This window comes from Salmo trutta, chromosome 31 (genome assembly GCF_901001165.1).
Source record: "Salmo trutta chromosome 31, fSalTru1.1, whole genome shotgun sequence".
NCBI lineage: Eukaryota > Metazoa > Chordata > Actinopteri > Salmoniformes > Salmonidae > Salmo > Salmo trutta.
This window is the reverse complement of record NC_042987.1, coordinates 27745607-27759198: the sequence shown is the minus strand read 5'-3', so window position 1 is coordinate 27759198 and position 13592 is coordinate 27745607. Positions and strand designations below refer to the sequence as shown.

Below are 13592 nucleotides of genomic sequence, written 5' to 3'. Positions count from 1 at the left end.
ATTGTTCTGAAGTAGAGTCTGATTTGATGCTTTCTGACTTGAAATGTTCTTCCTCCATCTCCCTTTTCCTTCCTTCCTCCCCCCCCCCCTCCTCCTCCTCCGCCTCCTCCTCCAGGTCTTGGGTGGTGTATGGCAGAGAGAGTAATTTCTTGGCAGACAGGAGTCGTACTGTGTGCTGAAGCCCAGGGACGGGCTCAGGTGAGTGGGGGTGAGTGTGTGTCCTGGAGGGGTGGCAGGCTGGTCAGACAGATACTGTCTCTCACCATGTAAATCCCACCAAACAAGGCAGCCATGAATTTACTCAGGAGAGCTGCACACAGACTGGCCACATGAACGAACGGGCCCTGAATGAGAGATTGGAGGAACGAGAGAGAGAGAAAGGAGAAAGATGGAGGGGTAGGGGTCAGAGGATGACGGAGAGAAAGAACATGGAATGCAGAGTTAGTAATAAAGGAGGGGAAAAGGAGGGAAAAGAAGGCAGAACTTAAGCAATTTCAGACCAGGGCCCGTATTCATCAAGCGTCTCAGAGTAAGAGTGCTGAACTAGAATAAGGTTCTCTCTGTCCATAACCGTCTCCATGATGATCTTATGGCAAAACTGCTCCTAGATCAGCACTTTATAAATTAGAGCCCAGGAATTTCAAACATTTCACTTTCATTCCGTAACAGTCCACTAGGGGTTTCCCACCTCCTTTCCCAGGGGCATGCCACTGCCCAGAGCACAGGTCAGCCCGATAACCTTGGCCACAAAGGTTTTAAAGGTGAGATACTCCTTAAGTACCACACCTCTAAGAATGGTCTTCATCTCTGGGATACCCGAACCTGAGGAAAATGAGGAGGTGAGGGGGGGACGGATGAGAGGAGGGCGAGGGAGGTGGGATAGGAGGATGGGGAGGACGGAGAGTGCGGAAAAATGTATATTCATAGATCCACTTCAAGATTATTTATGAATTCAAGGCAGTCATTACTAGTGGTTTCAAGGATATAGTGAAGGATGTCCTGAAGTTGTATAACTTCTGTCAACTACCCATGTGGACTGAGTCGACGCCATACATCTGTGACCTTTAAATAATATTGCACAGTGTTTCATTCTGTATGCAAATGAGCTATTTAAATGTAGGTGTAAGATTACATTGAATGAGTGTGTGTGTGTGCGCGTTTCACACTTGAGTACCATACCCACAGCCTGCGGGGCCAGTATCTGTGTGAACCCTGCAGAGAAAGTGATGAGCACCACTGGGTAGGTGACCCAGGCCAGGTACTGCAGGAGCATGTTACTGTTCAGTCCCCCGTACATCCACTTCTGAGCTACAGCGCAGAGACACACACAGATACATAAAACCTATTAAAAGGGCACATTCCAGAACTTTTTACACTAGGGGAGCTAGGAATATCTCACCCTCTCTCTCACCCTCCTTCCATTCCCTATGGTGTAGTCCATTACCCAACAGACCCAGGAATCTCTCCCTCCCTCACCTTGTTGACAGAAGGCTATAGCGTAGTCCATCACCCAGCTGACCAGGGCCATGACCAGACCCAGGAGGATGAGAAAGATCCAGTCCTCGCCCACACGAGAGATCAGGAACTTCTGACAGCGAGACGTACACACTGGAGAAAGGAGAGAGTCAGAGAGAAAGAGGGGAGAGGAAGATTAAAAAGACAACAGCTTAAAATAAGAGAGAAATGGTCACTGTAACAAGACAGAGCGTTAAAAAAAGACAGATATGGAGTGATGAGAAATGGAGACAGAAGGAACACTGTGAAAAGCAAGTGGGGTGGAGAGATGGATAGAAATGCATTACGACTTGTTTAGCTGAATGAATAAAGGAATGAGTGGACTTAGTGATGGGTGGAAAGAGAAAAATAAGGCCGCTAAAGAGACAGGAAGCGAGTGACGATAGAGAGATAAAAGGGATGTGTGGAGAGAAGGAGGAACGGTGAATGGTTGCTCTCAGGTGGATGAAATAGGAGTAACTGGATGTCCCTGAAGACACAAACATTGAAGAGAACACAGTGTCTTGAGGGACACAGTCTATGAATGCTCTAGATACTGAACTGGTTAAATTCCAGACTTTTCCAGTTCACAGAAAAAGGAGAATAAATTGGGTCCAATGAAGCTTCTTTTAGCTGACCTAACTTTGTTTCATAAATGTTTCTCGAGTGCTTTAAACAGTTGAAGTCGGAAGTTTACATACACCTTAACCAAATACATTTAAACTCAGTTTTTCACAATTCCTGACATTTAATCCTAGTAAGAATTCCCTGTCTTAGGTCAGTTAGGATCACCACTTTATTTTAAGAATGTGAAATGTCAGAATAATAGTAGAGAGAATGATTTATTTCAGCTTTTATTTCGTTCATCACATTCCTAGTGGGTCAGAAGTTTACATACACTCAATTAGTATTTGGTAGCATTGCCTTTAAATTGTTTAACTTGGGTCAAATGTTTCAGGTAGCCTTCCACAAGCTTCCCACAATAAGTTGGGTGAATTTTGGCCCATTCCTCTTCACAGAGCTGGTGTAACGGAGTCAGGTTTGCAGGCCTCCTTGCTCGCACACAAGAACACTTGGAGTCATTGTCCATTTGGATGACCCATTTACGGCCAAGCTTTACCTTCCTAACTGATGTCTTGAGATGTTGCTTCAATATATCCACATAATTTTACTACCTCATGATGCCATCTATTCTGTGAAGCGCACCAGTCCCTCCTGCAGCAAAGCACCCCCACAACATGATGCGGCCACCCCCGTGCTTCACGGTTAGAATGGTGTTCTTCGGCTTGCAAGCCTCCCCCTTTTTCCTCCAAACATAACAATGGTCATTATGGCCAAACAGTTCTATTTTTGTTTCATCCCAGAGGACATTTCTCCAAAAAGTACAATCTTTGTCACCATGTGCAGTTGCAAACTATAGTCTGGCTTTTTTATGGTGGTTTTGGAGCAGTGGCTTCTTCCTTGCTGAGCAGCCTTTCAGGTTATGTCGATATAGGACTCGTTTAACAGTGGATATAGATACTTTTGTACCTGTTTCCTCCAGCATCTTCACAAGGTTCTTTGCTGTTGTTCTGGGATTGATTTGCACTTTTCGCACAAAAGGACGTTCATCTCTAGGAGACAGAACACGTCTCCTTCCTGAGCGGTATGATGGCTGCGTGGTCCCATGGTGTTTATACTTGCGTACTACTGTTTGTATAGATGAACGTGGTACCTTCAGGCTTTTGGAAATTGCTCCCAAGGATGAACCAGACTTGTAGAGGTCTTGGCTGATTTCTTTTGATTTTCCCGTGATGTCAAGCAAAGAGGCACTGAGTTTGAAGGTAGGCCTTGAAATACATCCACAGGTACACCTCCAATTGACTCAAATTATGTCAATTAGCCTATCAGAAGCTTCTAAAGCCATGACATCATTTTCTTGAATTTTCCATGCTGTTTAAAGGCACAGTCAACTTAGTGTATGTAAACTTCTGACCCACTGGAATTGTGATACAGTGAATTATAAGTGAAATAATCTGTCTGTAAACAACTGTTGAAAAAATGACTTGTGTCATGCACAAAGTATATGTCCTAACCGACTTGCCAATACTATAGTTTGTTTACAAGAAATTTGTGGAGTGGTTGATAAATTAGTTTTAATGACTCCAACCTAAGTGTATGTAAACTTCCGACTTCAACTGTTTGTCTGTCTTTGTCTTACTACACAGACATACAGTATCAGCCCATAGCCTCTTAAACTCTGTGTCCCAAATGACATCCTATTCCCTATATAGTGCACAACAGACCCTGGTCAAAAGTAGTGCACTACAGAAACAGATCGTGCCTTTCTCTAAGCAGTAGGAAGCAGATTATTCAGTCAACCTTTATCTGTTTTTGACTATGGTGATATTATCTATCAAAGTGCATCTGCTATTATTCTTAAACCTTGGGATGCAATCTTGTTACAGGTGACAGTTTTGAAACTCATCCCTGCATCCTGTATCAAAAGGTTGGCTGGACTTTGCTAAAGACTCGTAGATCTCTGCATTACTCCCTTTTTGTTTACAAGGTCCTACTTCATAAACGTCCATATTATCTAACTTTGCTGTTCACAGGATTGGATCATTCTTGAGGGTCTCCAACGAGCTAGGTAAATCTGCTTTTAGTTTTAATGCACCGTTTTGCTGTAACAAAATTTGAAATAAATTTCATCTTGATGATGCCGTTGGTGCAATTTAAAGCATTGATTGGGGACTCATTGTTATCTTTTCGTAAAACAACTGGTTGCAATAAAGAGCCAACCTGTATACTAAGGAGATCCTGAGGGAAATCGACGAGTACCAACAGCTTTACGCTATGGAGGAACAACATACTCCATCATGGAAAGATCCGACCACCTCACAAAATAACTTTAACCCGACAAAAAAAAGAAAAACAGATTCATCTACAGACACAGACTATTTACTTACCGTTGAAGTAGAGGCTAGTGCTCTGGCTGGAATCCATGCAAAGCTGGATAAAACTGGAAAATTGTGTGAGGTGGTAGCAGGGCTGAGGGGGAGTTTGGAGTTCACCCTCCAAGGGGAAAACAAGGCACCAACAGCCAAGGTAAAAATCCACGATTCCAACATGGATTGTCTACTCAGGGAAAACAGGGCGATGAAGGAGTCGCTAGTAGACATACAAAGTCGTAGCATGCGTGAAAATCTATTTTTTTCTGGGATTCCTCAGGACGCAACCAATAATCCAGAGGGCGCGATCAGAGAATTCATGCAATCCGCCTTGAAACTTCCTATAGAGACTGTAAACAAGGTGGCTTTCTACCGAGCACACAGACTTGGAGTTCGGAGTGACAAGACCAAGGGTCCCCGACCGATCATCGCAAAATTTGAACACTACCAACAAAAGGAGCTGATCTAAAGCTGTGGAAGGGAGCTTATAGGGACCAAATTCAGTCTCAATGACCAATTTCCAAGGGAGATAAACGAACGTTGTAAGAGACTGTATCCGGTACAAAGGCAACAAAAAGGGACAAGGGTAAGTGTGCCTTTCTCATTGTGGACAAGCTCTTTATAGATGGACAGCTATTCCGAGACAGCTCCATAACACCGTGGCTGTACTAAATTCTACAGGGACTTCAGGTTACGAAAATAGAAAGTATGGGAACTGTTTAAAATATCTGAACACTATAAAGATACTATGAAGATATGATATGAACACATACGTACTCAATTACATGCTCGCTTACACATACGGACTTATACATACACACACACACCTGATCTCGCTCTCTTCTCTCACTCTCTCTTTCTCTCTCTTCTCTTCTCTCGCTCCCTCTATTGTCCAGAACTGTTTTATATTTTAATATGTTTGTTTGTCTATCTTTTTTATGTATTTGTCTACAAGTTTATATATGTTTACAACAAGCAAGGGGAAGATATCAGAATAGGGGCATTGGGGAATAATAACATATTGTTCGGAATTCATTTGTACTGTAGTGAAGCCGTCTCTATAGTAATACAAGATCTCGTTCATGATCATGTGAAACGTCAATTGCTATGGAAATGCTGGGATGTGTTTTTCAATGATGTTAAAGGTAATTATGATGCAACTATGATGGTGATACGATATGGATTCCAATTATCATCATGAATATTAAGGCTATACGCACTACATGTTACACACACAGACACTCAACCATGCAAATTAGTTATTATTTATTAGTTATTATTTATTTGGACATCCCACATTATAGTCTTACACTCTCACTAAATCCCATCCGATATCATACACATCAACCTACTCAGATTTACTGCACGCATAATATCTTGTCTCAATTTTCTAACATCTGTGGAATTGGCTTACAGGCAAAAGGGAATAAAACAAATATTGCTTGAATCTATTTCTTGAATTCTAAATATCAGACATTTGAAAGCTCTAGTTTGACCTTCATATTACCTCTGATGGCAGTAACTTTACAAGTATCTAGTTATGGTAAGGGGCGAAATAAGTATAGCCAGTTAAAATTGTAACGGTTTAGCAGATTATAAAAAAGAAGATCAGTCTTTACATGGCTAAAAGAAAAGAAATATAACATATACTGTTTACAGGAAACACTCTACATCCTTAGATGAAGTTATGTGGAAAAAGGAATGGGGTGGTGAAATAATTTTCTGCCGTGGACAAAGGAACGTGTGATGTGGTGTGATGATATTAATTAACAAAAATGTCGATCTGAATGTGCAAATAGTCAGGAATGATTCGCAAGGAAGGTGGATCTTTTTGAACATGAAAGTGGACGAAAAAGAGACTTGGCTCATTAATCTATATGGTCCAAATCGGGATGATCCATACTTCTTCGAAAACATTTATACCAATTTATTGAACTTACAGGCAACAAATGATCAAATCATTATGGTAGGAGACTTTAACACAGTGTTAAATACCTCAATGGACCGTAAAGGTAATCACTCTACAAACTATCATCACCATGCCCTTAAGGAAATCACAAATATTATGGATGTCACGCTCTGATCTGTTTCACCTGTCCGTGTGATTGTCTCCACCCCCTCCAGGTGTCGCTTATTTTCCCCAGTGTATTTATCCCTGTGTTTCCTGTCTCTCTGTGCCAGTTTGTCTTGTATGATTAGTCAAGTCAACCAGCGTGGTTTTCCCCGTACTCGTTTTCTATTCTCTTTTGCCAGTCTTCCCGGTTTTGACCACTGCCTGACTCTGGACTACTTTTCCGCCTGCCTGATCATCCTTCCTGCCCTGACCTTGAATCTGCCTCCCTTTCGGTGCCTATTGGATTCTGAATTGGTTTTTACTTTTTGGCTGTTCACAACCATTCTCTTGCCTACCCCTTTTTGGATTAATAAACATTGTAAGACTCCAACCATCTGCCTCCTGTGTCTGCATCTGGGTCTCGCCTTGATAAAGGACACATTAGAAATAGTTGATATTTGGAGACTAAAAAACCCCAATCTAGTGAGATATAGATGGAGGAGACTTAATCAAGCTAGTCGTCTTGACTACTTTCTTGTCTTTCTCTCTTGCATCAAAGGTTACAGTTTTAAGGAGACAGATGATCCGATCGCATTCTAAGCGGCATTCACATAACTCTTATAGATTTTCCACGTGGACAGGGATATATTTTTGGAAATGTAATCAAAGTTTACTGGAGGACAACTTAACTAAGACAAAATAATTCAACTTAATTTTTCCAGTATAATATAGGTTCAGCAAATCCCCTTATTGTTTGGGATACCTTTAAATGTACCTTCAGAGGTCATTCAATAATAAAAAAGCAGTTTCTGGCTAAAGAGACAAGACTAACAAGGGAAATCCATGAACTAATAGTACAGGTAGATTGCATTAAAATGATACTACAGAGATGCAAAATAAGTTAGAGGAAAAAGAACTTGAGGAACTTATTCAAGAACAATCTAATGTAATCTATTACAAAAATAAAGCAAACTGGATGGAATATGGAGAACAATGCACAAAATTCTTCCTGAATCTCCAATACTGGATCGCTAATAAAAATAATTTGCAGAAACTCGTTACTGAAGACTTAGTCATCTATGATTCTCCGAATTATATTTTAAAAGAGGAAGCTAATTATTTTAGACAAATGTTTTATTTTCCGTCTCATCCTCTCGCACTGAATGAAGATTACGGTAAGGAATTATTTCCAAATAATATAAAAAATGGAAAATTAACAAATGTACAGAAAGATCAGTGCGAAGGCAAAATCAGAGAAATAACTTTTTGAGGCTGTTTAATCCTTTCAGTCTGGAAAAACCCCAGGGCTTGATGGCATACCGGTAGAGGTATATCAAGCCTTTTTTGATATACTAAAAGCTCCATTGTTAGATTGTTTTAACTACTCCTATAGAAATGGTAGTCTGTCAGGTACTCAGCAGGAAGGTCTGATTTCTCTATTAAAACAAGACCCAGATGGCAAATATAAAGATCCAGTCTATCTAAAAAACTGGAGGCCTCTTACACATCAATGTTGTGATGCAAAAATACTAGGGAAATACATAGCACTTAAAAGGGTTTTACCAGGTATTGCTCATCCTGATCAGACAGGTTTTTTACATGGACGATACATTGGAGATAATATACGACAACTACTAGAAATAATAGAACATCATGAAACATCTAAGCCAGGCCTGGTTTTTATAGTGGATTTTGAAAAGGCATTTGATAAAGTAAGAGTGGATTTTATTTATAAATGACTGAATTTTTTCAATTTTGGTAATTCTATTATAAAATGGGTAAAAATAATGTATAGCAACCCCAGGTGTAAAATAGTAAATAATGGCTACTTCTCAGAGTTTTGAATTATAAAGAGGAGTTAAACAAGGGTGTAGGCTGTCACCATATCTATTCGTTATGGCCATCGAAATGCTAGCTATTAAAATCATATCCAATAACAACATTTGATGAATAGAAACCCAAGGCTTAAAAACAAAGGTGTCCATGTGTGCCGATGACTCAAGTTTTATATTAAGTCCGCAAGCTAGATCCCTGCAATGTCTCATTGAAGATCTAGATAACTTTTCTGTACTCTCTGGACTAAAACCTAATTATGATAAGTGTACAATATTATGTATTGGATCTTTAAAAAATACAACTTTTACATTACCCTGCAGTTTACCTATAAAATGGGCTGATGGTGAAGTAGACATACTTGTGAATTCATATCACAAAAGATATAAATAACCTTTCCACAATGAATTTCAATAGAAAACTTATAAAAATAGACAAGATCCTGCAACCATGGAGAGGTAAATACCTGTCTATTTATGGAAAAATTGCCCTGATTTACTCCTTAGTCATATCTCAGTTTACTCACTTACTTATGGTGCTGCCTACTCCTGATGATTCGTTTTTCAGATCATATGAGCAAAGAATATTTTGCTTTATCTGGGACACTAAACCAGACAAAATAAAGAGTGGCTATCTATATAATGAATGTGAATTGGGTGGATTGAGATTATTAAATATAAAAGCACTAAACCTCTCTCTAAAAGCTTCACTTATTCAAAAGTTTTACTTGAACCCTAAATGGTTCTCAACTAGATTACTAAGAAAAGCTCATCCATTGTTTAAAAATTGCCTTTTTGCCTTTGTGCAGATTGCCATGTCTCATTTTCGATTAATTGAAAATGATACTTTTTTCAAAGTATCTCTCTTTTTCAAAAAAGCATTGCAGAGTTGGCTACAATTTCATTACTCCTTTTTGTTTACAAGGCCCTACTTCATAAACGTACATATTATCTAACTTTGCTTTTCACAGGATTGGTTCATTCTTGAGGTTCATAGGGTCTCCAACGAGCTAGGTAAATCTGCTTTTAGTTTTAATGCACCGTATTGCTGGAACAAAATTCGAAATACATTTCATCTTGATGTTCTGGTGCCGTTGGTGCAATTTAAAGTATTGATTGGGGACTTATTTGTGGTGGAATGTAACAGTTCTTCTGGGTGATTTGAGGTGTTTTATTTGTGCTTCCCATGAATGTGTTTTTGTAATTTAATGTGTATATACAGTGCCTTCAGAAAGTATTCATACCCCTTGACTTATTCCACATTTAGTTGTGTTGCAGCCTGAATTCCAATAATAATAATTCTCACCCATCTACGTACACACAATACCCCATAATGACAAAGTGAAAACATGTTTTTTGGAGTATTTGTAAATATGTGACTCACCACCTGGATTCAGTCTTATGTAGCAAAATTTGAAATTGGGTTTTTTACATTGGAGAAAAGTAGAGACTCAGAGCTACAAAATGAAATATCATACACAGCATTTTTGAGGAACAATGGCAAAGTATTTCTACTTTGAAAGTTGATACACTTGTAAACTCACTTTTGAAAAAAGGGCCTTTGAATATTTTGGTACCTACTAAAGAGCTCTCCTTTGTCTACACCGATTCAGCATTGTTCACACCCTCTTAAACCAGCCCCACCCATCTCTTTAAGGATTCAGATGTGAGGTCATGTGCTAAACAGTGAGTAGTGTAGTAAAGATTAAGACTAAAAGTGGTAGTAGCCTACAATAAGGAAACATTCCAGGTAAACAAAAAGTGTCCAGATAAAAATGTTTTATAAATATTAGATGACGCTTACCCAGACACACTTGATGGGTAATGTGAAAGAAATGCTTTAACCCCCAGCCACATCCAGTGGTGTAAAAAGTACTAAATTGTCATACTTGAGTAAAAGTATAAATAATTTCAAATTTCTTATATTAAACCAGACGTCACAATTTTTATTATTTATTTATTGATGGATAGCCAGTGGCACAAAGTACTTAACTATCAAAAGGTAAAGTAAAAATATTAACCATTTTAAATTCCTTATATTAAGCAAACCAGATGGCACAATTGTATTATTTATTTTTATTGATGGAGAGCCAAGTGCACACTCCAACATAATTTACAAACAAAGCATTTGTGTTTAGTATATTATATTGAAAATGAAATACAGAAATATTTCATTTACATACAGTAACAATTCACACCCCTGAGTCAATACTCTGTAGAAGCACATTTGGCAGTGATTACAGCTGTGAGTCTTTCTGGGTAAGTCTGTAAGAGCTTTGAACACCTGGATTATACAATATTTGCCCATTATTTACAAAATTCTTCAAGTTTTGTAAAATTGGTTGTTGATAATTGTTGGACAACCATTTTCAGGTCTGACAATAGATTTTCAAGTATACTGAGCAAAAATATAAAGCACAACATGCAACAATTTCAAAGATTTTACTGAGTTACAGTTCATATAAGGAAATCAGTCAATTGAAATAAATAAATTAGGCCCCAATCTATGGATTTCACATGACTGGGAATACAGATATGTGCAGTACCAGTCAAAAGTTTGGACACACCTACTCATTCAAGGGTTTTTCTTAATTTTTACTAGTTTCTACATTGGAAAATAATAGTGAAGACATCAAAACTATGAAATAACACATATGGAATCATGTAGTAAGCAAAAAAGTGTTACACATATACAAATATATTTTAGATTTTAGTTCTTCAAAGTAGCCATGTGGTAGCCATGCTGGTTAAGTGTGCCTTGAATTCTAAATAAATCACTGACAGTGTCACCAGCAAAGCACCCCCACACCATCACACCTCCTCCTCCATGCTTCACAGTGGGAACCACACATGCAGAGATCATCCATTCACCTACTCTGCGTCTCACAGCGGTTGGAAACAAAAATCTCAAATTTGGACTCATCAGACCAAAGGGCAGATTTCCACGGTCTAATGTTCATTGCTCGTGTTTCTTGGCCCAATCAAGTCTATTATTATTATTATTATTATTATTGGTGTCCTTTAATAGCGGTTTCTTTGCAGCAATGCGTCCATGAAGGCCTGATTCACACAGTCTCCTCTGAACAGTTGATGTTGAGATGTGTCTGTTACTTGAACTCCGTGAAGCATTTATTTGGGCTGCAATTTCTCAGGCTTGTAAATCGAATGAAATTATCCTCTGCAGCAGAGGTAACTCTGGGTCTTCCTGTCCTGTGGTGGTCCTCATGAGAGCCAGTTTCATCATAGCGCTTGATGGTTTTTATGACAACACTTGAAGAAACTTTCAAAGTTCTTGACATTTTCTGGATTAACTGACCTTCATGGTCTTAAAGTAATGATGGACTGTCATTTCCCTTTGCTTATTTGAGCTTTTCTTGCCATAATATGAACATTTCTGGCATTGTGTTGTGTGACAAAACTGCACATTTTAAGAGTGGGCTTTTATTATCCCCCATCACAAGGTGCACCTGTGTAATGATCATGCTGTTTAATCAGCTTCTTGATATGCCACACCTGTCAGGTGGATGGATTATCTTGGCAAAGGATAAAAGCTCACTAACTGGGATGTAAACTAATTTGTGCCCAACATTTTAGAGAAATAAGCTTTTTGTGCATATGGAACATTTCTGGGATCTTATATTCCAGCTCATGAAACATAGGACCGAAACTTTACATGTTGCGTTCATGTTTTTGTTCAGTGTAGATTTAAGTCAAAACTGTAACTCGGCCACTCAGGAACATTCACTGTCTTGGTAAGCAACCAATGTAGATTTAGCCATGTGTTATAGGCTATGGTCCTGCTGAAAGGTGAATTCATTACATTTACATTTTAGTCATTTAGCAGACGCTCTTATCCAGAGCGACTTACAGTAGAGAATACATTTCATACATTTTATTTATTTATTTTTTCTCCCAGTGTCTGGTGGAAAGCAGACTGAACCAGGTTTTCCTCTAGGATTTTGCCTGTCCTTAGATCCATTCCTTTTTTTTTATCTTGAAAAACTCCCCAGTCCTTAATGATTACAAGCATACACATAACATGACGCAGTCACCACTATGCTTAAAAATAGGAAGAAAGGTACTCAGTAATGTATCGTATTGGACTTTGTATTCAGGACATTTCTTGCAGTATTACTTTAGTGCCTTGTTGCAAACAGGATGCATGTGCATGTTTTGGAATATTTGAATTCTGTACAGGCTTCCTTCTGTTCACTTTGTCAATTAGGTTAGTATTGTGGAGTAACTACAATATTGTGATCCATCCTCAGTTTTATCCTATCACAGCCATTAAACTCTGTAACTGTTTTAAAGTCACCATTAGCCTCATGGTGAAATCCCTGAGAGGTTTCCTTCCTCTCTGGCAACTGATTTAGGAAGGACCCCTGTATCTTTGTAGTGACCGGGTGTATTGATACACCATCCAAAGGGTAATTAATAACTTCACCATGCTCAAAGGGATATTCAACGTCTGCTTTTTACAATTTTTCCCATATGCCAATAGATACCCTTCACAAGGCATTGGAAAATCTCTGTCGTCTTTGTGGTTGAATCTGTGTTTGGAATTCACTGCTCAACATAATTGTATGTGTAGAGTACAGAGATGAGGTAGTCACTAAAAAATCATGTTAAACACTATTATCGCACATAAAAAGGACGTCATGCTGCTTGCTCAGAGAGTACCACTTCCTCCCAATTCGGCAAATACCAATACAAAACTCAGGACCTCTGCCTCACAAACACACGTGACTGTTCTCCCTCAAGAGTCTTTGCCGGTCGCGCCACCTCAAAAGCTAGCTACACATACACAGAGTTAGTCCATGCAACCTACGTGACTTGTTAAGCACATTTTTACTCCTGAACTGATTTAGGCTTGCTATAACAAAGAGGTTGAATACTTAGACTCAGGACATTTCAGCTTTTAATGTTTTATTAATTTTGAAAAAATATGATTCCACTTTGACATTATCAGTTATTGAGTGTATGCCAGACACAAGAAATCAACATTTTATACATTTTAATTCAGGCTGTAACACAACAACTTTTGTGAATACTTTCTGAAGGCACTGAAAGTCTACAGCAGAGGTAGTGCCTACAGTGCCTTCGGAAAGTATTCAGACCCCTTGACTTTTTCCACATTTTGTTAAATTACAGCCTTATTCTACTTTATTTTTTATCAATCTACACACAGTACCTCATAATGACAAAGCAAAAACAGGTTTTAGGATTTTTTTGCAAATTTATAAAAATAAAATCACATTTACATAAGTATTCAAATGTTCGATT

The 13592-nt window shown here is 38.7% G+C and overlaps 1 protein-coding gene across 7 annotated transcripts in view; it reads right to left on the bottom strand.

Annotated features, from left to right (window-relative positions):
• Window positions 1–13592, bottom strand: part of LOC115169850 (chloride channel protein 2) — a 132650-nt gene that overhangs the window by 28070 nt on the left and 90988 nt on the right. For 6 of the 7 annotated variants that reach the window (XM_029725880.1, XM_029725883.1, XM_029725882.1 and 3 more), the window contains exons 3-6: window positions 1477–1608; window positions 1180–1308; window positions 689–822; window positions 264–344 (exon numbers count right to left, since the gene is read on the bottom strand). In XM_029725880.1, the coding sequence (XP_029581740.1) occupies window positions 264–344; window positions 689–822; window positions 1180–1308; window positions 1477–1608 (476 nt within the window). Of the gene's footprint in view, window positions 1–263; window positions 345–688; window positions 823–1179; window positions 1309–1476; window positions 1609–13592 lie in introns of those variants that run through there. The other variant, XM_029725886.1, reaches the window with a different exon arrangement.